At 45.2% G+C, this 25,002-nt stretch overlaps 1 protein-coding gene across 2 annotated transcripts in view; it reads left to right on the top strand.

Annotated features, from left to right (window-relative positions):
* UBR4 (ubiquitin protein ligase E3 component n-recognin 4) overlaps positions 1-25,002 on the top strand; it is a 146,169-nt gene that overhangs the window by 90,284 nt on the left and 30,883 nt on the right. For both annotated transcript variants that reach the window (XM_036746948.1, XM_036746947.1), the window contains 19 exons: positions 165-404; positions 1,004-1,142; positions 4,351-4,476; positions 4,615-4,743; positions 6,488-6,831; positions 8,275-8,365; positions 8,963-9,047; positions 9,196-9,323; positions 12,032-12,161; positions 12,787-12,944; positions 13,909-14,018; positions 14,319-14,460; positions 15,225-15,306; positions 15,538-15,711; positions 16,414-16,535; positions 19,205-19,402; positions 19,972-20,052; positions 22,560-22,647; positions 24,169-24,296. In XM_036746948.1, the coding sequence (XP_036602843.1) occupies positions 165-404; positions 1,004-1,142; positions 4,351-4,476; positions 4,615-4,743; positions 6,488-6,831; positions 8,275-8,365; positions 8,963-9,047; positions 9,196-9,323; positions 12,032-12,161; positions 12,787-12,944; positions 13,909-14,018; positions 14,319-14,460; positions 15,225-15,306; positions 15,538-15,711; positions 16,414-16,535; positions 19,205-19,402; positions 19,972-20,052; positions 22,560-22,647; positions 24,169-24,296 (2,695 nt within the window). The remainder of the gene's footprint in view (positions 1-164; positions 405-1,003; positions 1,143-4,350; positions 4,477-4,614; positions 4,744-6,487; positions 6,832-8,274; positions 8,366-8,962; positions 9,048-9,195; positions 9,324-12,031; positions 12,162-12,786; positions 12,945-13,908; positions 14,019-14,318; positions 14,461-15,224; positions 15,307-15,537; positions 15,712-16,413; positions 16,536-19,204; positions 19,403-19,971; positions 20,053-22,559; positions 22,648-24,168; positions 24,297-25,002) is intronic.

Here is a 25,002-nt window from a genome sequence, read left to right as displayed (position 1 = left end):
GAATGAATCAACTGTCTACTCATCCTCCCCCTTTAATTACTTACCTTGGAATTACTTACCCAAGTGCTCGTGAGTTTTTTTCCCTTGTCTCTTGATAGCACTAGAGGTGAGAGGTCTCAGTTTCCTCTGCTGCAGACTTTTAACCAGGAGCTTCTATTCCGTAGGCCAGCTCGTTGGCACAAAGCCAAGAAAGTACAGTTGACCCCAGGGCAAACAGAGGTGAAGATTGACCTCCCACTGCCCATCGTGGCCTCAAATCTGATGATTGAGTTTGCAGACTTCTATGAGAACTACCAGGCTTCCACAGAGACCCTGCAGTGCCCTCGATGCAGTGCCTCTGTTCCTGCTAACCCTGGGGTCTGTGGCAACTGTGGGGAAAATGTCTACCAGTGTCATAAGTGCAGGTGAGAAAGAGAGAGAGGGAGGGAGGGAGGGTAGGTGTGGGTGTGAGTGTATAAGTGGGGTCCATAGGACAGTGCAGAGTCTGCGTATACCCAGTAATTTGAACTTTTTCCTTAATACCTGCTCTCAGATTTCAAGTTGTAAGTTAGCGGAGTTATGGGAACTAAGAGTGGGCCTAGTAGAAGACCAAAGTGGTGTGCCTCAGTGGTGTCAAATTCAGATAGAAATGGGAACCACCAAACCATGCATAAGTATCCCTGCAGGCTGCTTATTGACTTAGAAAACCTCATATTAACATTATCTAAGGTTTATTTGCGCATTTATTTTGTTAAATATTTCCCAGTTATATTTTAATCTGGTTTGGGCAGCAAATGTAGGCTGTGTGATTCATACCTGTGGTGTATGCCATCTCAGTCAAATTCAAGGATATTTCAAGGATCTTCCTTATTGCTGGAGTCATCTTCACCTTCTAATATCTGATGATAACTCATTATAGTGGTTGATATTAGAGTTTCAGAAAGTAAATCTGATGTGATCCCAACCTTGAGAATATCCCTCAAACCTCTGCCGGCCCTTTGATCTAACTATCTTGGCTTTCTAGGTCCATCAACTATGATGAGAAGGATCCCTTCTTATGCAATGCCTGTGGCTTCTGTAAATATGCTCGCTTTGACTTCATGCTTTATGCCAAGCCCTGCTGTGCTGTGGATCCCATTGAGAATGAAGAAGACCGAAAGAAGGTGAGAATAGGCCCAGCCTGAGAGTAGTAGAACCATCTCATCTTCCTTTAGGTGTACCTGTTGGGGTAAAGGATAATTAGCTTTGTGAGAGGGGAAGAAGACTATCAAGGTTTTAAATTTTATGGAGTGAAACAAGTCAGAATAATGACCCATCTGGTTTGATTAGGATTTGGTAAGGGTGGCTTTCGGTAAAACAAGAGGTGCATCTCATATAGAAGATAACCTGAGGTTTGAAAATTCACAAACCTTATTTGGCCACATTTTCAGTAGGGGCACCCTTCTGCTATGTGGGAAGCATGAAACTCTTGGCCTTCTAAACTTTGGTTGCAATCATAAAGAATGTGTGATTGGATTTTGTAAGTTGTCTGAACCCAAGGCCAGAAGGAAATCAAATTAAGGTAGCGGAGAATAGAGGAATTTACTAGAATAATTTAGAGATGACATTTCAAGGAAGTGAAGATGTAGCTAAGAATATGGTATCAGAGAATGGGGTTTACTGATCTATGATTTCTGGATGAGAGATTATAATATAGGAATGACATGCTCCTGGCCAAGTATAAAGTGCACTAGGTTAGGATTGGTAAGACTATATTCGCCTGGAGTCTTGTAAATCTAATCAAAAGGACTCATAACTGAAAAGAAAGGGGCATGAGAATAATGTCTAGGTATATCCACCAACTTAGGTACTACAGAGAATAACTGTGATGTGGGAAGGATAGCAGTGGAGATAGATAGAAGTTCCTAGGGGTGAAAAATGCATGAAAGGAACCGATAATTAAATCGATAACCTCATGTCTATATAGAAATGCAAAAAGTACAGGTAGCAACAAAGATGAACTAGACATACTAAAGCAAAGAGGCAAATTTGACCTCAGAAACATCAGCAGCACTCAGTGTGATGAGACCTGTGACTGAAGTGAGGCATCTGTTTCTTATTTGAAAGCACCAAGATACAATAAAAGAGGGTTGAGAGTAACGTTGTATATGATGAAAGAGTACTTATATGAAGATACAGATGGAAAACCACAGGGAAGGATCCTGGTAGAGAACATCTGAGTGAAGATCAGCAGAAGCAGTGTTATCCCTGGAGGTCACTATAGATCGATCAAATGGACAGAAGGGAAATAGACGAGTTTAAAAAAACAACAACAAACCAACCAAAACCAGATTATAAGCCTAACTTAGAGGCAGGATGTATTAACTAAGTTCAGTTACCCAGACATCTATTGGAACTCTCTCTTTCAGAAATAAGGGTGGCTAATAATTTCTTGACTTAATTTAACGATTGGAATAGAAAAACATTTATTAAGCATTTGCTATGTGCCAATACTTTGCTGAGTGCTGGGGATACCATCTCTTCCTCTCAAGAAGATCACAGTCGGGGGAGAAAACATGCAAAGGATTCAGTACAAGGTAGTCGAAAAGACCAGGTGGTGCTTAAATTCTGGCAGAGAAAGTGAGTCAGAAGGCAAGGCCCTGAGGAGCTTAAAAATGGAGGAACTAACAAATGGAAATGCTATCTTGGATCTAATTCTCACCAAAGAAGTGGATGTTGGTGTGATAATGATAGGAACCTTGGGAGAAAATTACCACTCTACCTTAGATTGGAGAAGAAAAGAGAATCTGAGTATAGTCTCACATGTACCTTGTACATGTAGAAGAGTGAATTTCAAAGGGTTAAGAATAAGGGATGGGTCGACCTATTCTTTTGTAAAGAGAACACTGTCAAGAATGGGTCATTCCAGAGGAACTTTGTTTCCTTATTTTGACTGGCCTCCTTGCTGTTCCATGAACAAGAACATCTTTTTTGACTCGGGACATTTCCTCTGGCTGCCCTTCATTCCTGGAATGCTCTCCTTCCTAATCTCTGTCTCCTGACTTCCTTCTAAGTGCCAGCTAAAATCCCATCTTTTATAGGATTTTCCAACCCTTCTTGATTCTAGTGTCTTCTTAGTTATCCTTTGCTTATTTGTACATATTTATTTGCTTCTTGTATCGCCCATTAGATTGTGAGCTCCTTGAGGTCAAAGACTTTCTTTTGCCACTTCCTGTAGCCCCAGCACGTAGCAGTGTCTGGCACACTGTAGGTCCTTAATGTTTATTGGTTCATTGACAGGACTGATAGACTAATAAATCTGGAAGATGCTATACATATAGCTTATCTGGACTTTAGTGATGCATCTGATAAAGTTTCTCATGTTATTTTCGTGGAAAAGATGGAGGGGTGGTACCATTTGGTAGATTTAGAACTGCTTGGATGACCAATCCTTAATTCATTTATGGTTGGAGGCAGTCTTGCCTGGAGGATTCCCCTGGAGGCCCTTAGTCTGTGCTTGACCCTGGACTGTTGAGCATTTTTATCAATGGCTCTGGAGAAAGACTTTGAGGATACTCTTATTAGATTGACAGATGACACAGAGCTGAGAAGGGGAGCTAACATACTCTAGGACAAAGTAAGAATTCAGGATTCTAGGTCTTGATATACCTAGAACAGTGAGTCCACTTTAAAAAGTTGGAATTTAATGAGATAAATGTAAAGTCTTAAACAGGATGGGTAAGTGGGTTAATGGCCTAAAAACCTTTTCTGGTTGCCATGGCAGTGGAAGCCAAGAAAGCAAATACTATTTCAGGTTACATTCAGAAAGGCAGTGTTCAGGCCAAGGGAGAGGGTGGGTCCCATTATATATGCTCTGTCTGGTTGGACTAGATATGTTCTAGGGTGTTCATTTTTGGGCACTGTATTTTAGGAAGGATGCCAGTTAGCTGAGAAGTGTCCAGAAGCTGGCACCCAGGATGGCACAGTGCCTCTAGTTATGGCCATGTAAGGCTTAGTTGAAGGAATGAGGGATATTTAGTCTGTAGAAGAGAAACCTTAGGGGGAAATGATAGCTGTCTACAAGTGTGTTGGAAAAACTGTCTTATGGAAGAGGGATTACACTAATTCTGCCTGGGCCTTGGGGACAAAGCTTAGGAGCATTAGGTGGAAGTTGCCAAAAAGGCAGAATTAAACTTGATCTAAGGAAAAGCTTCCTCCCAATTAGAGGTTTCCAAGAGCAGGCTGATTTAGGAGGTAGTAGGGTTCTACTTGTCACTGGAGAGCTTTAAGTAAAGGCTGGATGACCATTAATGGGTTTGATGACATCCTGTGATTTTGTGTGGAAAAGTTAGACTAGTTCTAGCCCAGTCTCTTGCCTCCTCTCATCCCTAGGCTGTGACCAACATCAACACCCTCCTGGATAAAGCTGACCGAGTATATCACCAGCTAATGGGACACAGGCCACAGCTGGAAAATCTGCTTTGCAAAGTGAATGAGGCAGCTCCTGAAAAGCCCCAGGTAATGCCCAGCTAAGTTTAGGGGCGTTATTGGGAGGGAAGCAGAGAGGGTTGACTTCTAAGTCAGCTAAGAGCTCCCGGTTGTGTACATTCCCTTGGAGGAGAATGCTGCTGACCAACTTCCCTTCCTGGGTTCTAGGATGATTCAAGTAGTGCTGGGGGGATCAGCTCCACGTCAGCCAGTGTAAATCGCTACATCCTACAGCTGGCTCAAGAGTACTGTGGAGACTGTAAGAACTCTTTCGATGAACTCTCCAAAATCATACAGGTATGAAAATTTGGGGGATTTTCTGGTAACACTGATATTTAAGCATCCCAGCAGCCCTTATTCATGAACCCAAACGCTGGTGTTGCCCTAGACCAAACCAGCTGGAAGGATTAGCTCCTGGTTACTTGCTTTCCTGTGAGATGACCTTTAACCCCTAGCTTAGGTGGGGTGGGTCCTCTGCCCAGAGAGTGCAGTGAGCACCTTGAAGAAGGTAGGTAGCCTGGGGCAGGGTGCCACGTGTGGAGTCAGAGGACTAGGATTTGAATCCTGACTGGAGAGTTTCAGGGGGCTTCAGTGGCTCTCAAGGCCAGTCCTGGCCTGTACCATGAGCAGGTCTGTCCTCCCTGGGCCTCAGTTTCTTTATACTTAAAAATGAGAGGGAAAAAAAAAAGAGAGTAGAACCAGATATAGCTGAGGTCCCTTCCAGCTCTAATTGATAATCCTTAGAATAATCCTTAGAAATCAAGTGTAAGGAAGTCACAGAAATCAGATGTTTGAGTACAGGGATTGGTATCCTTCCAGAACTCTTGGCATGTCAGTGCCCACTCCCTGAGCTGGATGGAGCAGCTCACCAGTTCTGTTTGCCTGGAGTCTTGTAAATCTCACTGTGCAGAAATTCACCAGGGTGGGCACTGGGTGAGACCACCAGCCCATATGTCACCAGGGTTGGGCTCATGCCGCCTTTGTCTTATCTGCTTTTGTCCTGGCACTTTAGCTTTTCTATTTGTAAAATCAACTGGTGCCAACAGAACTGATAATTTAGAAGACATGGATTAAATTATCCAGATTAACAGAGAGGAGCATAGACTAGCGGATAAAGAGATGGCCTGAGATCCAGGACTACCTGAATTCAGGTCCTGCCTTTGACTGATCCTGTTTGTGTGTGGCATCACACAGGCCCTCCTTCTTTCCCCAGTTTGGTGTGAGCATCCCTGGGTTCCATCCCATAGAATTTGGCTGCTCCCCAGTGTGGACAAGGGCCAGATGTTTTATGGAGGAGGGGCCTCCAGCCAAGCATGTCTGATTAGTTTTCCACCTCTGATGCCGTAGGCAGCAAGGCTCCAGTTAGTGAGTGAGGCCAGCTAGGAAGCATCTAGCATGAAAGGCTCTGGGAATAAGAAATTCCAGAAAAGGGAAGTAGTGCCACACAGGAGGGAGTATGCCTGGAGCAGACAGCATGTTGTTCAAAATGCTAGACTCCTTCAAACTGCTGTTATTTACCCTGGAACACTCTGATTATGCCTTGAGACGTTTTAGGACAACTCTATCCAGCTGCATGGGAGGCAGAATTAAGAGGCTATTCCCAGCACCAATGCAAAATTTTAATAAACAGCATCGTAACATTGGGGAGACACTGGAAAGGATGGAAACATTTTTTTAAAAGTTAGCTAATCCTTTCAAGGAAAAAGTTTTTTGCTCCCCTTCTTAGAACCCAGTTGCCAGGCAGGGGAGGAGTTATGCTTAGAACAGAGATAGCCTGTTACACTAAGGATGATTCCCTCCTTGTCTCTCCTCTCCAAAACTAGAGGGTTTTCTGGACTGTCACAAACATATTAACAGCCAAGTTTTTCTAGGATTGTAAAGGTGCTCTGAGTTACTAGAGCTAAGGACTGCAGCCCCTGAAACAGGCTTGGCTAGAAAAAGGTTTCTCAGTTGAAGTTTTGAGGTGAATTTCAGGATGGTTGCTTCTCTCTGGTGTTAAAATAATTGACTCCTTCTTTCTTCCCTCTCTTCTTGGCTCCAGAAAGTCTTTGCTTCACGGAAGGAGCTCCTAGAGTATGATTTGCAGCAGAGGGAGGCAGCTACCAAGTCATCGAGGACAACAGTGCAGCCGACGTTCACTGCCAGCCAGTATCGAGCCTTATCGGTCCTAGGCTGTGGCCACACCTCCTCCACCAAGTGTTATGGATGTGCCTCTGCGGTCACCGAACACTGCATCACGCTGCTCCGGGCCCTGGCCACGAACCCGGCCTTGCGCCATATCCTTGTCTCACAGGGCCTCATCCGGGAGCTCTTTGATTACAATCTGCGCCGGGGAGCAGCCTCCATGCGGGAGGAAGTCCGCCAGCTCATGTGTCTCCTCACCAGGTATGACCCAGCTTATCCTTTTTCTCTTGTGTCTGCTTTGGAGATGGTCATGCTAGCTGCGCAGGAAACACAAAATAGCTGTTTAGTGCAGAACATTACACAGGACTGTGGTTTGGAGTTAAGGTTTGGATTGCATGTAGTCATTGCTGTCAGTGGAGTCCATAGATTAGTAAGAGAAAACAGAGAACTGTTATGTATACTGTTGTGGAATGAAGGCTTTAGAAAGGTATAATACAAAGCACTTTTTGAGGTCAGAGCGGGGAGGTGGGGACACTGGGAATCAGGAAAGACTGGAGAAAATGGCATTTGAGTTGAATGTGAGTGGAAAATAGATTTATCATAAAGATTGACAAGAGGATAAAGTGCTTAGGAAAGAATGGTTAAGTGACCTTTGGGAGTTTCTCAGTCTTCTTGATTTGCCAACTTTGAGCAGTAATTTGGTATCCCTAGTGTCTAGTCTAGTGCCCTGTACCTACTAGGTGGGGTGTGGTGTTCAGGAGGACTAGCACCTCTGATGGGAGGGCTGCTGAGCCCTTTTCAAGGTGTCCACACGATCCACCCAACTCTCACCTGTGGCTCCAGGAAGTTGTAGCATATGCAGTGGTCATACCCCAATAAAACCATCTCAGCAGATGGGCTAAATGAGGTTGAAGGTGTCCAGCAGGCCTCAAACCTATTAGTGAGTTGGGGGCTGTCTGCTCCAAGTATGTGAAGACTTCCCCCAGTATGTTGGTTGGATGAAAACAGTTTGTTCCAGTGGCCATGGAGGTGACTGAAGCAGGAGTTGTGGAGTCCTGAGAGCTTGGTCAGACATTAAAAATGCCAAGGTCATTCACTGTATCCTAGGCTATGGCAGTCATGCTGACTTTTGTCTTATCACTGGACATCAGTGACTTAGGAAGAGAGAGCAAAGTTGGTGACTTTGTGCAGCTCCGCCTCACTTAAATCCAATTCACCTGCAAATCAGGTCATCACCTGTGATGTCACTGGTCCTCTTGAAAACAGATGAACAATACCTAGTGGATTGCTAAGCGTGCCTGTCAAATGGAGCTGTCAGGATGATTCATGAGAAGAGACTTGAAGCAGAAATAGTGGTTGAACTGAGAGCTCTTTCCAGTTGTGCCCCAAAAGGCACAGAGAGGCAAGGCGAAGGGAGGATGCTGTGTGCATGGGAAGCTGAGGTGCAAAGGATGGTTGTGCTCTGAAAGCACGAGGCCATGTTGGTGCCGGTGCTGCTGTTCTCTTGATGGAGGAGGAGCAGTGTCCAGGAAAGGTGCCTGTCCTGGCCTCTTTTTCTGGGAAACCTCTAGGTCTTCCTCCCTCTCTTGTTAGGAAAGTTAAGCCCTGTGTACCCAGGCTGCCCCTAAACAGGGAATCACAGCCAATTAAATCACAACCATTAAACAGTGAGTTTAATAACTGTCTGTTTCTTGCTCTTCTTAGGGATAATCCAGAAGCAACTCAGCAAGTGAACGACCTGATCATTGGCAAGGTCTCGGCAGCTCTGAAAGGCCATTGGGCCAACCCTGATCTGGTGAGGGAGCCAGCCTCTTCTCATTTCTCCTCTGTCCCCCTCGGTCTTATCTTGCATACCCTGACACCCTACTCTTCTTCTGTCCCCTTCCACCCAGTTTCACTGTGGTGTTTTGAGGAGCAAAGGAGCCCTCTTGCTCCGGTCAGTTCCCAACCTTGCCATTCCCATGCTAATACCAACCTCAGGGCACGGGTCAGTGGTACATCAGTACCTGGGCCAGTGGGTGTGCAGGCATCTGCTCCTCCTCGCTTATACGCTGTTAGTGTCTCTACTATGAGAGGAAGCACAGGGTAAAGAAAGAACATAGGTCTTGGAGTCAGGGTATTTAGATTCAAATCCTGACAATGAATGACATCTCACCAGCTGCATGATCATGGGCGAGCCACTTACCCTTCTCAGCCCGGGTTGTGATGAAGAAAGTGCTTTGTAAGTGTGAGTGGCTATCACTGTTATAACTCTGAGATATTACTCTAGGCTCACCCACCAAGCCTTGGGATGCCTGTGACCACATCTCTTTCAGTGACACCTGTCAGAGGTGAAAGGTCGTGGCCAGACTTGTGGCCCATCTGGACCTCTCTTTTCCCCTTGATCTTGCAGGCAAGCAGCCTTCAGTATGAAATGCTCTTACTGACGGACTCCATCTCGAAGGAGGATAGCTGCTGGGAACTTCGCTTGCGCTGTGGTGAGATCAGGGAGCTGGGGATTGGGGCAGGCATTTCAGGGGCAGGGGTTTTTCAGGGCAGAGGCTCTGGAGAATCCAGATCTGCTAGGACTTGGGGCACTCCTTGGGCAGTGGGAGTGACTCAGGGCCTCTGCCTCCTCCATACCAGCTCTCAGTCTTTTCCTCATGGCTGTAAACATCAAAACACCTGTTGTTGTGGAGAACATTACTCTCATGTGCCTCCGGATCCTGCAGAAGCTGATCAAGCCGCCTGCTCCAACCAGCAAGAAGAACAAGGTATTTCATGGGCTCTTGGCAGACACACAGCCAGCAAAGCCAAGCAGAGGTGCTGGGCTCCAGTAGCTGCTGCTTCTTGGGGGCTCCCGATGGCCAAAACAGGCCTGATGCCTCTCATTGTCTTGCTGTGTCTCCCATGGAAAAAGGGAGTGTTTAAAATCTGGCCCTGGGACAAACAGCTCAGGGGGTTTCATGGACCATCTGCCCAACACTTCACCTTAGGTATTTTTTTTTTCCCTTTGCCCACTGGGGCTTTTTGAGGCACAGACTTTTGACCAACCAGAGCTTGGCTGGTGGGTGGCAGTTCTTTGAACTTCATTAAAGTTCAGAAGCTATCTGCTTTCTGAAACTGTTGAAACACCCTCAGATTAGGCAAGATACAGATTATTGGAGCATCTGTAGGAAGTACCTCACAGATCTGACTTGGTCTTTCATTCTTTCTTGGTTGAATATGTCGTTAAAGCTGGAGTGACATGGACCTCTGGAGGTTGGGGCCATCTAGGAGGGTAGTGAGGTGATTCTGGAGATTTTGAGGGCAGGTGCAGATGAGATATGGCTTATGGAAACTAATGTGGAAGGACAGCTATGGGAGGATTGAGAGAGCTGAAAGGGAGAACCGTCACAGTACTGGCAGGTTGGGTATTTTTATCATAGAATCTCAGGGTTAGAAAGTACCTCCAGGGCCAGAAGCATTCCCTGAGGAAGATTCTTCTCAACAGCGCATCTGACAAGTGCCCCGAACGCTCTGCTGACTTCCAGTCTTGCATTTCCTGCTGTCTTCCAGACATGTGGAGCTGGATGTCCAGTAGACATCTTAAATGCAACATGCCCAAAACAGAAGTCATCATCTTTCCCCCCAAACACCCCACCTCTCCTCCCTTCCCTATTACTGTAGGGGGCCACACCGTCCTCCTACTGCCTCAGGCTCACAACCTAGGAGTCATCCTGGCCACCTCACTCTCAATCCCCGCCCCGCCCAATCCAACTTTTGCCAAGGCCTGTAGATTTCACCTCAGCACCATTTCTCAAACCCACCCCCTTCTCTCTGATACTGCCACCACCCTAGGGCAGACGATCATCACCTCATGTCCACACTATTGTAGTAGCCTTCTCTCCCCACTCCACTTCATCAGGCACCAAAGTGATTTTCCTAAAGTACAGGTCTGACCATGTCACCCCCCTACTCAATAAACTCCAGTGGTTCCCTCTTACCTCTAGCAACTAATAAAATCCTCTTTGGCATTTAAAACCCTTCATAGTTGGGCCTCTTCCAACCTTTCTGGTCTTGTGCTTTTCTTCCCTCCATGCACTTTTCAATGGAAGAGAGGGAAGGAATAAGCATTTACATAGTGTCTGCTGTGTGCCAGGTCGTGTGCTAAGTGCCAAGTACTTTACAAATACTGTGTCATTTGATCCTCACAACAACCATGGGAGGTAGGTGCTATTATCACCCTCATTTTACAGATGAGGAAACTGAGGCAGAAAAAGGTTAAGTAACTTGCCCAGGGTCACACAGCTTGTAAGTGCCCAAGGCCAGATTTGAAGTCAGGTCTTCCTGAAACCAGGCCCAGTGCTCAGTCCACTGTGTGTCACCTAACTGACACCGGCCTCTTTGCCATTCCAGAGATGTTTTCATTGTCCCCCATTTAGAATGCTCTTCCTCCTTATCTCTGCCTTTACCAAAATCCCATCTTGTGCAAGAAATCCTTCCAAATCTCTCTTAATGCTAGTACCTTCCCTCTGAGAATACTCAAGGTCAGGCAGCAAGGTGGTACATTGGGTAGAGTGCTGGACCTGGACTCAGGAAGACTCCGCCACCTGCCTCGGTTTCTTCTCTTGTAAAATGGGAGTCACAGTAGCACCTGCCTCCCAGGGTTATTGTGAAATAATGTTTATAAAGTGCTTCATAGATCTTACAGCACTGTTGAAATGCTAGTTGTTATCCTGTCTATATTTGTATAGTGCATAGTTATTTGTGTGCTGTCTTCTTATTAGACTGGGAACCTCTTGAGGACAGGAATTGTTTGCCTGTTTTTGTATCCTTAGCACAGTGCCTGGCACATAGTAGATGCTTAATCAATGCTTGTTGACAACTCCTTGACTGACTTTGTTTGAAGACCTCCTGGGGAGGGTTCTAATTGTCGAGAATAGTTTGCTTAAATTGCATGAAGACTTGAATACTCTCTTCCAGACAAGTCAGGGTCTGAAAATAAACAGAAGTAAGTGGGTCAGAACTAAGGGCCGCCACCTTAGGCCTCTGTATGTGACATTTCTGAGCTTTGAGGACTTGATACATGCTAGGGGAAAAATTCACTCCCTGAACTGGACCCAGTATACATTTGAAGACTTGTGCAGTGAGGAAGTTTATGTTCAGAGTTAGAAAAGTAGGGGAGGGTGAGCTCGAGATGCACAGTCTCCTGAGACATAAAATCAAAAGGAAAATTTATGATCAAGACTAGAAGGTACTACAGCTATGCTTGAGAATTTTATAGTTTCCTTTCAAGAACCAGTTGTAGCTGTTCTAGTAAGTAATCAACATCTTACACTACACAGTGGTGAGTCAGGAATCCTAAATTAATTCTGGAGCTGTTGCTGCTAAGTAGGATTATCAGGAAAACTCACCAGCACAACTATGGCTGCTCTGGCCCTTCGTGTTTTGGAGTCTTAGGTTTGTTGGAAAGCTCTCATCTTGTGTCCCTCTCCCCTAGGATGTTCCTGTTGAAGCTCTCACCACAGTTAAGCCGTATTGCAATGAGATCCATGCCCAGGCTCAACTGTGGCTCAAGCGAGACCCAAAGGCATCCTATGAGGCCTGGAAGAAATGCCTTCCCACTAGAGGTACACCTTTCTCTTTACAAAGCTTGGGGGTGAGGAGGAAAAAAAATGCTTGGAAATAGAAAAAAAAATTGAATTAGAATAATAGAAAAGAATAATTATAAAACAAAAAGACACAGAAGGAAGGAGATGCGAATAGGGCAATTTTATTCCTTCCCTGTCAGATCTAACATATGATTTTGAAAAATAAATTTTATCTAATAGAGGGTCACAATTTCTCATCCAGTCTCTTTTTTTGTTCTTCCTTGTATGTTGGAATATTGGTATTAATTGATAAAGTCATAATAACAGTACATGTTTTTTCATTTTAAAAGAAAGAAGACTTTGGCATCCATGGCAAAGCCTGAGTCCAATGACAATGTAGACAGCAATTCATATTTGTATAATGCTTTAAGATTTAGAATGCATTTAACCATTCAATCAGCAAGCATTTATTGTTTACTATGTGTTTGGTACTAGGCTAAGTGCTAGAGGTACAAAGAAAAATTAAAACAGTCCCTACCTTTCAGGAGCTCACAGTCTAATTGAGGAAGACTTAACCCACAAAACTGATAGACCTATGGCTTCTTACCTCTACCCCTTTTATTCAGAATGCCTTGTTTTCCTCATTCTTCCTTCCACGTTCCAGGTATCGATTCCAATGGGAAATCCTCCACTAGGTCAGAGCTTCGGCAGCTCTACTTGACAGAGAAGTATGTGTGGAGGTGGAAACAGTACATGAGCCGTCGGGGGAAGAGGACCTCCCCCTTGGATCTCAAATTGGGTCACAACAACTGGCTTCGGCAGGTGAGGGAGCCAAGCCACCATTAGGCTTTTTAGAGATGTCTTCTCCCCTTCCCACTCCTGCTGCTTTTACTCTTTCTCCTGTGTCGTTGCCTGCCTGTACCTTTCCCATCATGATCCAGTAGGGCTTAATGTTGCTGTTAACTAGGTGGTGGTCTGCGTAGGCAGAGCAGAATCTTTCTTGCCCACTTACCAACCTTGATAGTCTCTGTTCTCTGCTGACTTCACCTCCCCTGCTCATGTGGCTAAACGTCAGGACCCAAAGCATACTCCCTCCCGCCTTCTCCTGTTCTCCTTTACCCTTCCTCCATCCTGCTGTTCTTCTCTGCCCCTTGTGCTTCTCAACCTCTCTACTTTCTTACCTCCTTTTCTCTGTCCCTTTGTCCTCCCTCCATTCTCACATTCCCGTTCCCCTCTTGCTCCTTTCTCTCCAGTCTCCTGTTTTCCCTTCTGTTTTCCTCTCTTCTTTCTCCTCTTCCTTCCCCAGCTCCTTCCCTCCACAGTATTTCAAAGAAGCATATAATTAATACATTAAAACCAAATAGTCCACACTGTGAGGAGAGTTCCATTAAATGAAGACTTTGGCAGAAAGCTAATTGTTTCTTCTAAAACAAAGGTGCTCATAAAATAATCTGTATTAAAATTCAGGCATCTTACATATTGTCTTGCAAACTAATTAACAAAGATCTTAGTAAAAATGCCATTTGACTCTACTAGGCCAAAGCACATGTAGCCAGCCAGCTGCTTCTCTCCCTTACGCCTCCTTTCCTTTTCGTTTGGAGTATTGAGGCTCCTGTGTGAATTTCAGGTTCACCCTTCCCCAAGAAGTCTTCCCACAGGGTTTCTCCTTGGGATGGAGTAGCTGGCAGTGTTAGCAAGGGGGCAGTGAGACAGCCTGGAGCCCGGGATGGGGAGAACTACCACCTCATCCAGTCAATGACATCCTGCCTCCCTTATGTTCTTTCAGGTGCTGTTCACTCCAGCGACCCAAGCAGCCCGTCAGGCGGCCTGCACCATCGTGGAGGCTCTGGCAACCATTCCCAGCCGTAAACAGCAGGTCCTTGACCTCCTCACCAGGTACTATGGAGGACTGGGCAGGGGCATTGAGAGCCTGTGTTTCTCTGGCTTTCCATCATCTTTGCCTTGGAGGGCATCAGGGCTTCCAAGGAATTCCTGAGAGGCCCATGTAGGCTGAGGTGGCACAAAGTGTACACCTTGTGTTTCTGCTACCTAAATTCTAGCCCTATTGGGTTTTTTGTGCTTTATTGTTGCAAATGGTTTGTTGCCTTGGCTATTGGCTGCTTATTCTCCTTTCTGCTTACATGTTCAGGCCTGTTTCAGTTGCCGAGTTATAATTTCTTTGTCTCCCTGTACCAGTTACCTGGACGAGTTGAGTATTGCTGGAGAGTGTGCCGCTGAGTATTTAGCACTCTACCAGAAGCTAATCAAACCAGCACACTGGAAGGTCTACCTGGCAGCTCGGGGAGTCCTGCCCTATGTTGGCAATCTCATTACCAAGGTATTTCACCTCTCCTTTAATTCTCACTTTCAGATGAATTATTTTGCTTCTCTGGAACTGAGTTTCTTCATCTTTGAAATTCAAGGGGTTAGACAAAATGATATTAAGATCTCTTCCAGGTCTATTGAGCTGATATTCCTTAGGTATCACATAAGGTTGAGGAGATAACATTTCTCCTGGAGGAGAAAGGCAGTATCCGAGACTTCCTCTGACCATTTAGATGGTCTCCTGTCCCTGGCTTTGTTGGTCTCCTGGTGGTGGGAGTGAGAGAACTGTGGTCTCACTATCCTTGAGGCAGCTCTTCTGAGGCTGACACATGGCTGGGATGTGAGTGACAGAAGCTTCATGCTCTGTGCAGGGGAGGGCCCTCCCTCACTAAAGTACTGAGGATTTCATTATTTGTTACCCAGGCCTCCATTATCGATGGCTTCAGATGCGGTTCCACTGTTGGAAGCTAGAATTTGTGATTTGTCCTGGGCTTTTCCTTTTCTCTCAGAAAGCTGGGAGAATCTCAGGGCCCTACACCACTGTTGAACTAGCCTCTCATAGAGCATTTGCTTCGAAGGTCCATTAACTGCCCCTAGGTTCTGGAAGGGACCTTTCAGGGCCGGTGAGAAGAAGAGATTAACCATCTTGGATCAGTAAAAGCCGAGTTCTAGGTGCTGATGTAAGCGTCCTGAGTTGGCATGGTAGACCTCAGGGAAGGGGCATGCTGGTGACATTTGTTACTATGTTGCGCTGACCATTCCTATTGTCCTTTCTAGGAAATAGCCCGTTTGTTGGCCCTGGAGGAGGCCACACTGAGCACTGACTTACAGCAGGGATATGCTCTCAAGAGCCTCACAGGTATAACTAACTGCCCAGCTCTTCTAATGGGCATTCTTTGCTATTGAAATAGAAACATATATTTGGAGCCAGTGCACCTGATTCTCTATGAGTTCTGGTGTTGGCTTCCTGTCCCATACCTTATCCTCTGCAACAAGAACAGATTTAAGTCTGAAGTTTCTCTTTGATACTGACTTTGAAATGTTGAGCTGATTTGCCAGGCTTCCTGCAGCTCTCTCCTGTGTCCTATAGGTCTACTTTCCTCCTTTGTTGAAGTGGAGTCCATTAAGCGGCACTTCAAAAGCCGCCTGGTGGGCACTGTGTTAAATGGCTACCTGTGTCTGCGTAAGCTGGTCGTGCAGAGGACCAAGCTGATTGATGAGACCCAGGATATGCTGCTGGAGATGCTAGAGGACATGACCACAGGTAGGGCTGCCCTGAGGCCTGGAGCCTCAGCCCCTTGCCTCTTTGTTAGCTCAGTGTGTCAGCATGGGCAGGATATCCAAAAGGTCCACAGAGGTGGAGGTAACAACAGATAGTCAGGGCCTGCACATCTAGGGCACCATGTCAAGGGAGCACTGAAAGGGATGCCAGCTTTACATTAGTTCTGAAGGAGTTTGCAGCCTACTTGGGACATAGGACATTACCATAGGTAACCATCATACATGTTATGTGGTCATCAGGAGGCACAAAACCAAGTATTGTGTGAGGTCTGAGGGGTTACAGCCTGGTGGGATCAAGGAGAATGTCTTCAGTTCCCCAAAGGTCAAAGAGAGAAATTCCTTTTTGGAGGCAGTACCAGTTCTTGCAGTTGTAAATTTTCAGGCCTGGAATTAGATTTTTCTCACATTCCATCAGTCTGGTTGGAGCTCTTGTATTGAACTGGTTTGAGACCTTTTCAGCTAAATCCTTCCATTTGAAGCTCATAATTTTACTGGTACCCAAAATCTTATCCTCACGTGACCTTGGGACTGTAGAGTACAGTCTAATAACCTTTCAGCCTATGCTGTGAGTAACCAGTTAGGCTGCTTCCTGGATCAATTCCTTTTTATTTCGTGGCTTGGGATGTTGCAGGAAGACTTTGAGGGAAGCTCATTCCAAACTGACTGGTCCTTTTGATTCTGGCAGGCACAGAATCAGAAACAAAGGCCTTCATGGCAGTGTGCATTGAAACAGCCAAGCGTTACAATCTGGATGACTACCGAACTCCTGTCTTCATCTTTGAGAGGCTCTGCAGCATCATCTATCCTGTAAGTGAGCAGCTACTCCTTGGGGGCCTTGTGCAAGGCACTTTGGCAGCAAGGGAGGAAAGGTTGGAGTTGGGGTTGAGATGGAAGGGGTGGGAGATGACCTTATGGCTGCCCAAGACTCTCCATTTAGTTATTATTTAGGATCCTGTGACATAAAATGGCGATAAATCCATTCTTCGCCTATTAATTTGAATGTGAACAAATTGGCTGTAATGTGAAACTCCATGCATTACTTCCTTCTCTCCCCCCTTCCCCCCCAAAATTCCTGATATTAATTACAGATATTAGTCAGTCCTTAAAGGCCCTGATCTGCTAGTATCCCTCCACCCAATAGGTTCCGAAAGCAGTACTGACCTAGAGGAGTCTCCATATTTCTCCTTTTTCTTCTTCACTTTTGTGTTTGCATTTTCCCCAAACTGGGGCACATCAGTTCACTATGCACTTCCTGGGCACCAGGCTTAGTGCCAGGCTCTAGGGGTGCAAAAGCAGAAACAAAACAGTGCCTGTTCTTCTCAAAAAGCATTCTGTCAGGAGAAAGAGCATAGACCTAGGGAAGTAATATCAGAATATGCAGAATACATGCACCAAATAAGTGCCAGACAATCTAGGGGTTACCAACAACTCCAGAAGGGTCTTGGAGCCGGAGACTGAAGGAAACCAGGGCCTCCACTGGAGGTGGAGCTGGGGTAGATGGGGGAGAACCTGTACAAAGGCAGAAAGGTGGGGGGATGAAGCCGCATGTGTGGCAAATGGTAGGCAGCTCAGTGTGGCTAAGGCAGAGAGTGTGAGGGGGGGCTGCTATATATTCATACCCTGGAAAGGTCAGCCAAAGCCAGGCTGTGAAGGGTTGTAAATGCCAAACAGGAACTTGTGTTTGATGACCTATCCACAGGTGATGGAGGACCTCTGAAGCTGCTTGAGCAGGGGAATGGCATGGTCAGACTTATACTTTAGACAGGAGTGGGGAACCTGGGGCCTTGAGGCCACATGTGGCCTTCTAGATCCTTGGATGTGGTCCTTTGCCTGAGTCTAAGTTACAGAACAAATCCTTTTATTAAGAGGATTTGTTCTATGAAGTTTGGGTTCAGTCAAAGGGCTGTACTTGAGGACCTAGAGGGCCACATGTGGCCTCGAGGCCGCAGGTTCCCCACCCCCTGGTTTAGGAACATCAGTTTGGCAGCTATGGGGAGGATTTAAGAGGGGAGAGGTTAGATACATTGAAAATAATTAGGAAGCTATTGTAATATTTTAGGTGAGAGGTGATAAATACCTGAATTAGGGTGCCTGTGGTGTAAGTGGAGAGGAGGGCACAGATACAGATGTGACGGAAGTGGGATCGGAGAACTTGGTGACTGATTGGTTATTGGGGACTAGTGAGAGTGAAAAGGGGAGAATGACATCAAGGATGTAGACTGAGGTTCTTGGAAGAATGGTGGTAACCACACTGAAAGAGGACAATTAGATGAAAAGATTTGGGTTTAAGGAAAAACTAATGAGTTTTGTTTGAGATGTAAGCATATGGGGCAATCAGGGGGTGATGTTCAGTGGACATTGGAGATGTGGACTCTTCAGTAAGATGAGGACTGGCTATGTAAATTTGGAAGTCATCTCCAGAGATGTGGTAGTTGGACCAGTGGAACAGTTGGACCAGATCTCATAATGAGATCATGAAGAGAGAGAGCCCAGCCCAAAGCAGAGCCCTGGAGTATAGCCCCTTTTAGAGGGAAAGATGAGAGCTGAAGCACAGCAGAACAGTGGAGAGAGTATCCAGGAAGAAGTGTCAGGGGTGGCAGGTGCTGCAGAAAGAGTCAAGAAGAGTGAGGACTAAGAAAACGCCATTGGAGTTAGCAGGAAAGATACCATTGGTGACCTTGAAGAGAGCTGTTTCATTGAGTGGTGGGCTTGGAAGCCAGCCAGCCAAAGACAAAAATGACTGGAAAGTGAAGTAGAGGCAGCTCGTCTAGACAGCTTATTCTAAGAGTCCAGCCGTGACAGGAAGAAAAGACAGAGGGTGTCAGCTTGAGGGGTGCTATCATGACGGATGGGGAAGATGGAGGAATGTTTAGAGGCATCAGGGAAAGAACAAAGGAGTAGAGGCCTCTGTGGGAGCCAAAGGTCTTCCCCTGTTGGTCAAGAATAAGGAAGACCCTTATTTTAGCATCAGCAGTAGCTCCCTGAAGGAAGGGCCTTTGGGTGTCAGATGGGTTTTACTAGGCACAGGAGGGATTTTAATATTTAATATAGAGAAGAATTTAGGGAGCTTCTAGCCTAGTAGGTTATTGGACCAGTGCATGAAGAAAGAATGGGGAATTCTCCAGGTAACCTACTCTAGCTTCCTGTCATAGCCCTATTCACATCATGTAGACAGGGTTGTTGTTACCTTCTTCTGCTTCCTCTGCTCTTAACCCTTGTTGGCCCTTTTCACGTGAGGCATAGATCTGCAGCTCCTAAAACCTTGTTAGTCAGTTCCTTTCAAACACACATGGCAGTTCTCCGTATCCCACCTCTAAGGGCGTTTTGTTGCAGCCCTGGGTCATCAGTTCAGTAAAAGGGGTCCTTGTGTTTAGACACCCCACCCAGGCAGTCCAGACACCAAGGCAGCTTGCTAGCACACTCAGATGTGATGGCTTCTAGGCTTCTCTGACCCCATCATTATCTTTGTTCCTTAGGAAGAAAATGAAGTAACTGAGTTCTTTGTGACTCTTGAGAAGGATCCCCAGCAGGAAGATTTCCTACAGGGTCGCATGCCTGGCAACCCTTACAGCAGCAATGAGCCAGGCATCGGGCCTCTCATGAGGGACATCAAGAACAAGATCTGCCAGGACTGCGATCTGGTGGCCTTGCTGGAAGATGACAGTGGGATGGAGGTAGATGCACGGGAGTCCTGGCAGGGCTGCCCACTCAGGGACATTGTAGTCATTTAATGCTTTCTATTGATGTTTCTCAACCTAAACTCTGCTGTGCTAAAATATCTCAAACCCCACCTGTGGACCATTTTGTGCAGCAGATTGGGTCAGGAAAGAGAGGAGGCAGCATTAAAGGTTATCGCTTTTAAGAAGTAAGGAAAAGGTTTACATACAAGTAGCAATTAGTTTCAGATTAGTGGCTGAGAAACACTACTCTGAGTGTTCTCTCCAGTCTCCGTGGAGATGTACTTAGTTATGGATTTGATGCCTCTGATGGGAAGGAGACCTCTTTGGTCTGACTATAATCACATTGCTCAAAGGAGAAAGATGGTGGAAGGAGACCTGCTTATCCCACTTCCTTATCTCTAAGTTAGTTTAGGGTCAGAAGTGTAAAAACATTGTGCCCTTAGCAGAGACAGCCTGTTTGCTTTCCTATTCAGGGTCTCACCTCCATGGTGTGATGAGTCTTATCTGTTTGTGACTTGCTTGGAAATCATTAGGAGTAACAAGCCATTTACTTTTCCTTTCAGCTCCTGGTGAACAATAAAATCATCAGCTTGGATCTTCCTGTAGTAGAGGTTTATAAGAAGGTCTGGTGCCCCACAAATGAGGTCTGTTCTTGCTTTCTTACTCAGCCTGTGGTGCTGGTATCAGCACTTACAGAGCACTTCTCCAGCTTGGGGTTGGTGGGATGGAAACCAGGCGTCTTGTCCTACTTTTGAGGAAATTAGCTGCAGACTAGTAGAGGTATAAGAGCTTCAGGAGATTAGAGGACTTTACGGGAGGCGTGAGGCACAAGCCTCCTCTAGCGTGGCAGCCGTGAGGATTTGGAAGACTGGCCTGTGCTGTCTGTAAGAATGAGCACTATGACCATGCACACTTTTCTGCCTCCCTCCTCTTCAGATTGAAACCTTTTTGCAGAAGTTAATTCATAGCATTTTCTGGGACAGTGACTGATCTGTAATCCCTGGAACACTATACTGCGTCAGGCAGTGGCACCCCCATTTTACAAAACCCCAAACAGGCACTTCCTGCATTGGTGTGAGGAAAAGGGAGCAGTGCCCTGGATCTTCTTTGTGGACCTTTAGTTCTGGTCTTTTGCTTTCAGCAACATGAGACTATCTCCATGCTGTCCTTTGCTTTCTCTCTCTTCCTTAGTCTGTCCCCTCCCCTCCTTTCCTTTCCTTCTCCCATCCCTTTCTTTGATCTTGCCTTCCCTCCTGTGTTTTTCTCTCCCTGCACTGTTCCTTCTTTTGCAGTGTCTTCACCTCCACCCCTACCCCTCATCCACCTTCCCTCAAGCCACCACTGTGGGCTTTGCACTTGGTTTTGCCTGCCTGGCTGAGATGGGAAACACCAGACTTGTGGGACATCACCATCAGGGAGCAGCTTTTCTCTGCCTTGCTTTTGTTAGCCATGTTTCTGGACCATGGTTTCAAGTCCTCTGGCCAGTCTGCAGGCTCATAACCATTGCCTCAGACCTGCCCTTTTTTCCCCTTGTTTCCTTGGGCTTTGGTGCTGATAGGTTTCCTGTAGTGTTCATTGCTGAACTATAGCAGGCCTTTGAGGGGCTCTCCCTGAGATCTTCCCTTGGGCTTGAGTATTTGAGGTGATGTTAAGCAAACTGCTTGGTCTGCGTTAGGCTTCATGAAGCTTTCTAACAGGTTTTCTCTTTCTCAGCTCCTCATTCCCAAAGCTGCCTCAGAAAAGTCCTGTGATTTTCTGAAAGTCTGAGTCTGACACTTCTTTGCAAGACCTGGGCAGGAGAGGGGCTAAAGAGTTAAACTCTTGCCTGTTGTGAGAGTGTGGTTAGAGCCCCCATTCCCTCCTTAGGCAACGGATGGACTTATCGTTTTCTTTTCCTGTCTGTGATTACTTACAAAGGCTTGTCTTTAATTAAAAAGCTCTTTCTTCTAATTAGCCTCTCCTCATGCTTCCTTGGGTAGTTCTTACTTTTGCTTCAGGGGTCTGCCTTCTCTCTGGAAGAAATGAATGGGTGGGAAGTTCTAGATCACTTCTTACATGAAACAGCTGCTCTCTAAGACTGATCGTTGGTGTGGTATTTCATTGTAAGAAGGGAAACTGAAAAACTCCCATTTTGCTGCAGGCATATCTGCACACATACACCTATATGTACATGCGTGTGCATGCATGCGTGTATACACGAGGATAGTAACAATAACTGCCATTTACATAGAACCTTAAAGTTTGCAAAGAGATGTACATATGTACACATACACAAAGATATAAAATACATATACATACATATTCATGCATATATGTACCTATTTACATGTATATATGTACATATTTACATGCATATATGTATGTACGTGTGTGTGTATGTATTCTCATTTGAGCCTCCCAACAATTCTGTTAGGTACTATAAGTATTATTTTCTCCATTTTACAGATGAGGGGACTGAGGCTTAGAGGGATTAAATGACTTGCCTATGGCCACACTATAATAGGTATCAGAGATGGGGCTTTGATACTAGATCTTCTTGGCTTCAAATCCAACATTTTGTCCACTATGCCAAACATGTTACTTCCCACCTAACATTCATTGGTTCCATGAAGAAACCATAGAATGGGTTTTCACTTATTGTTTAAATGGGCTGGTCTATAAAATTAATGTTTGTGCATACACAAAGGAATTAATATCACTCAGGCTTAGGCAATAGCTTGGTTTATCATTAACCATCCAGTCTACATTTATTGGGAAATCTGGTCTCTTCAATGGCGTTAGGTTTGGACTACAATATATTAATGACGTTGTTGTAAAATGACATAATTCAGGGAAACGTCATGTGGGTTACACCTGTATCTTGCTACGTATATAATGCCTAGAGGACGGTGCTCTGTCACTGGGGCCCATATTTTGTGGTGATTCTGATTCTGGTGTCTGGATAATGAGGATTATGGCATTCTGTGTTTGACTCTTGACTCATTCTCACAACAAAATGGAAGGGCTTTCCTCAAGAGAGACATGATCCTCCATCCTGCCCCTAGAGTCTAGATCTTAAGGCCCAACAGGACTCACCATTGAGAATGAGATCAGGGTGTCTAAGTGAAACTGTCACAGAAGTGAATGTAGTTTTTCCATTTTCTCTACTCAGGGAGAACCCATGAGGATCATCTATCGCATGAGGGGCTTGTTGGGTGATGCCACCGAGGAATTCATTGAGTCCCTGGACTCCACCACAGGTATCATTGTCTCAGGAAATGCCATTCCAAGTGATCTGGAGTTTGCTGCTAAAAAAACAGGGTCTCCACTTGTTGAAAGTCCATCCCTTCTGCACTAGTGAATTTTTCTAAGAATTTGGAGGGTTGCTTTCTCTATAACTCAGGAGAAACTTGCATTGTAGTTTTTGCCAGGCTTATTATGTCCCAGAATAATTAGAGAGATGATGAGACATAGCTCTCTGTGGAGCCCTTTTATAAGCATAGCCATGGACTGAGCTCTCATCCTTTTTTTTTTTTTTTTTTTGCTAATGGAGAGAAGAAGAAATCTTTCTCCTTTCTCCACAATGGTTGTGCCTTCCCTTTGTTGATTCTCCTCAGTTTCATTTGCTTGTGGTCTCCCCTGTTAGGCTAGGAGCTCCTTGAGGGCAGGGGCTGTCTTTTGTCTTTCTTTGTATCCCCGGCATTTAGCACAGTGCCTGGCATGGAGAAGGTATTTAATAATGCTTGTTAACTGATTAATGATGCCCATTTTCTCATCAATTCAGGGTGCATATAGTAAAGTTTACTATGTACAAGGCCCTGTTCGAGGCAACAGTAATACAAAGATGAAAAATGATATAGTCCTTGCCCTCAGGGAGCTTTCAGTCTGATTGAGGAGAGGGGAGAGGAGAGGAATATACCATGAATAGAAATGAGTATGATTCATTGTAGAACGTGATAAAGGAGAGCCAGGTAAAATGTGCATTTTAATTGCCTACTAAGTGCCTATACTGTGCTTTGCACTTTACATTCATCATCTCATTTGACTCTCACAACAACCTTTCAAGATACAGATGAGGAAACTGAGTCAAACAGAGGTTAAATGACTTCCCCAGGGTCAAATAGCTAATAAGTGTCTGAGGCAGGATTTGAACTCAAGTCTTCTTGGCTTCAGGCCCAGTGCCCTATCTTCTTTTCCACCAAACTGCTGGGAAATTTGAGGAGGGTTAGAGAGGGCTCGCTTTCAACTGGAGGAATTAGGGAAGGCTTTGTAGAAGACGACCTTGAAATAATCCTGGAAGGAGGAGAAGAATTTCAGCCCACAATAACAAGGAGAGAGTGCATCAGGGCAGCCTACACAGATGCAGAATAGTGGGAGAAGGTAGGATGAAATCAGGAAACAGCTAATAGTCCAATTTTATTAAGAGCATGAAAGAGAGTAGTTGGAAGTAGAAGCCTTGAAAATCAGGTTACACCCAGATTGTGGGAACTCTCCTATGCCAGACTGAGTTTTTCTTTTATTTATAGTGGGGAGCCTTAAAAGGTTTTTGAACAGAGGACTAACATAGAGTCAAAAGGCTTTGCTCTGATTAGCTCTGGCCTTAATTCTCCTGTGGAGGGTAAAACATAACAGTTGCATATAATATCCCTTCTGGGCCCCTTTGAGTAATTCTCTGTTTATTAGGAGACAAGGTTGTAGGTAATGAAAATATCTGTAAGCCTAGTTAAGATGTGACTCCTTTCCTGCTCATCCTCATCACTACATGGGTCCCCTCTCTTTAGATGAAGAAGAAGATGAGGAAGAGGTATATAAGATGGCTGGCGTGATGGCCCAATGTGGGGGCTTGGATTGCATGCTCAACAGACTGGCTGGAATCAAGGATTTCAAACAGGGCCGACATCTTCTGACGGTGAGTGGGTGAATAAGAGCTGAGGTAACCTTTTGACTCTGAAAAGTGGCATGTGACAGTAATTCAGCTTAGCTCCAGAGGGCAGCATAATGTCACTAATCCCTCCCTATGAAGGAGAACTTGGGAAGAAGACTTTGGACCCATACGGTTTCTCAGAGCATTTTCCACCTTTTTTCACTTATGCCTTTAGGCATAAGGAAAATTATGTATTACTAAGGAATAATGACTCTTCTCTTGGTCACTGCAGTGGAATAACTATTTACTTGTTGTTTTTTTTTTCAGCTGATAATTGTACTTAAGCTAATTTTTAGGACTGTTATAACCTTTTTATTTTTGTCTGCTAGGATTATAGTTAAAACATTTATTCAAGCATTCCATTATTATTTGTTTTATTGGATTTTGAGGATTTGCAAGAGCCTCACAAACATTTCCTCCATCATTTAAATCTTCCAGAGATATGAAAACAAGTGACATATAACAAGGCTGAGCAAAATACAGAGAGGCTTACCCCAGGTCACATAATGATTGCCACGGTGTCTTTGGATCCCTGTACTTCTCCCTCTGTAATTCAGGGAGCTTCACAGATCATGAGTTTTATCATCATTGCCACATGCCTGTTGAAATTGATAAAGGCATTTTTCAAAGCAGGCACACCTTAGGGTTCTGTGCACTGGCTGCTGGGATAGAGGGGATGCCCCTGATCCAT

This window comes from Trichosurus vulpecula, chromosome 2 (genome assembly GCF_011100635.1).
Source record: "Trichosurus vulpecula isolate mTriVul1 chromosome 2, mTriVul1.pri, whole genome shotgun sequence".
Classification (NCBI taxonomy): domain Eukaryota; kingdom Metazoa; phylum Chordata; class Mammalia; order Diprotodontia; family Phalangeridae; genus Trichosurus; species Trichosurus vulpecula.
This window is presented reverse-complemented; position numbering and strand designations above follow the sequence as displayed.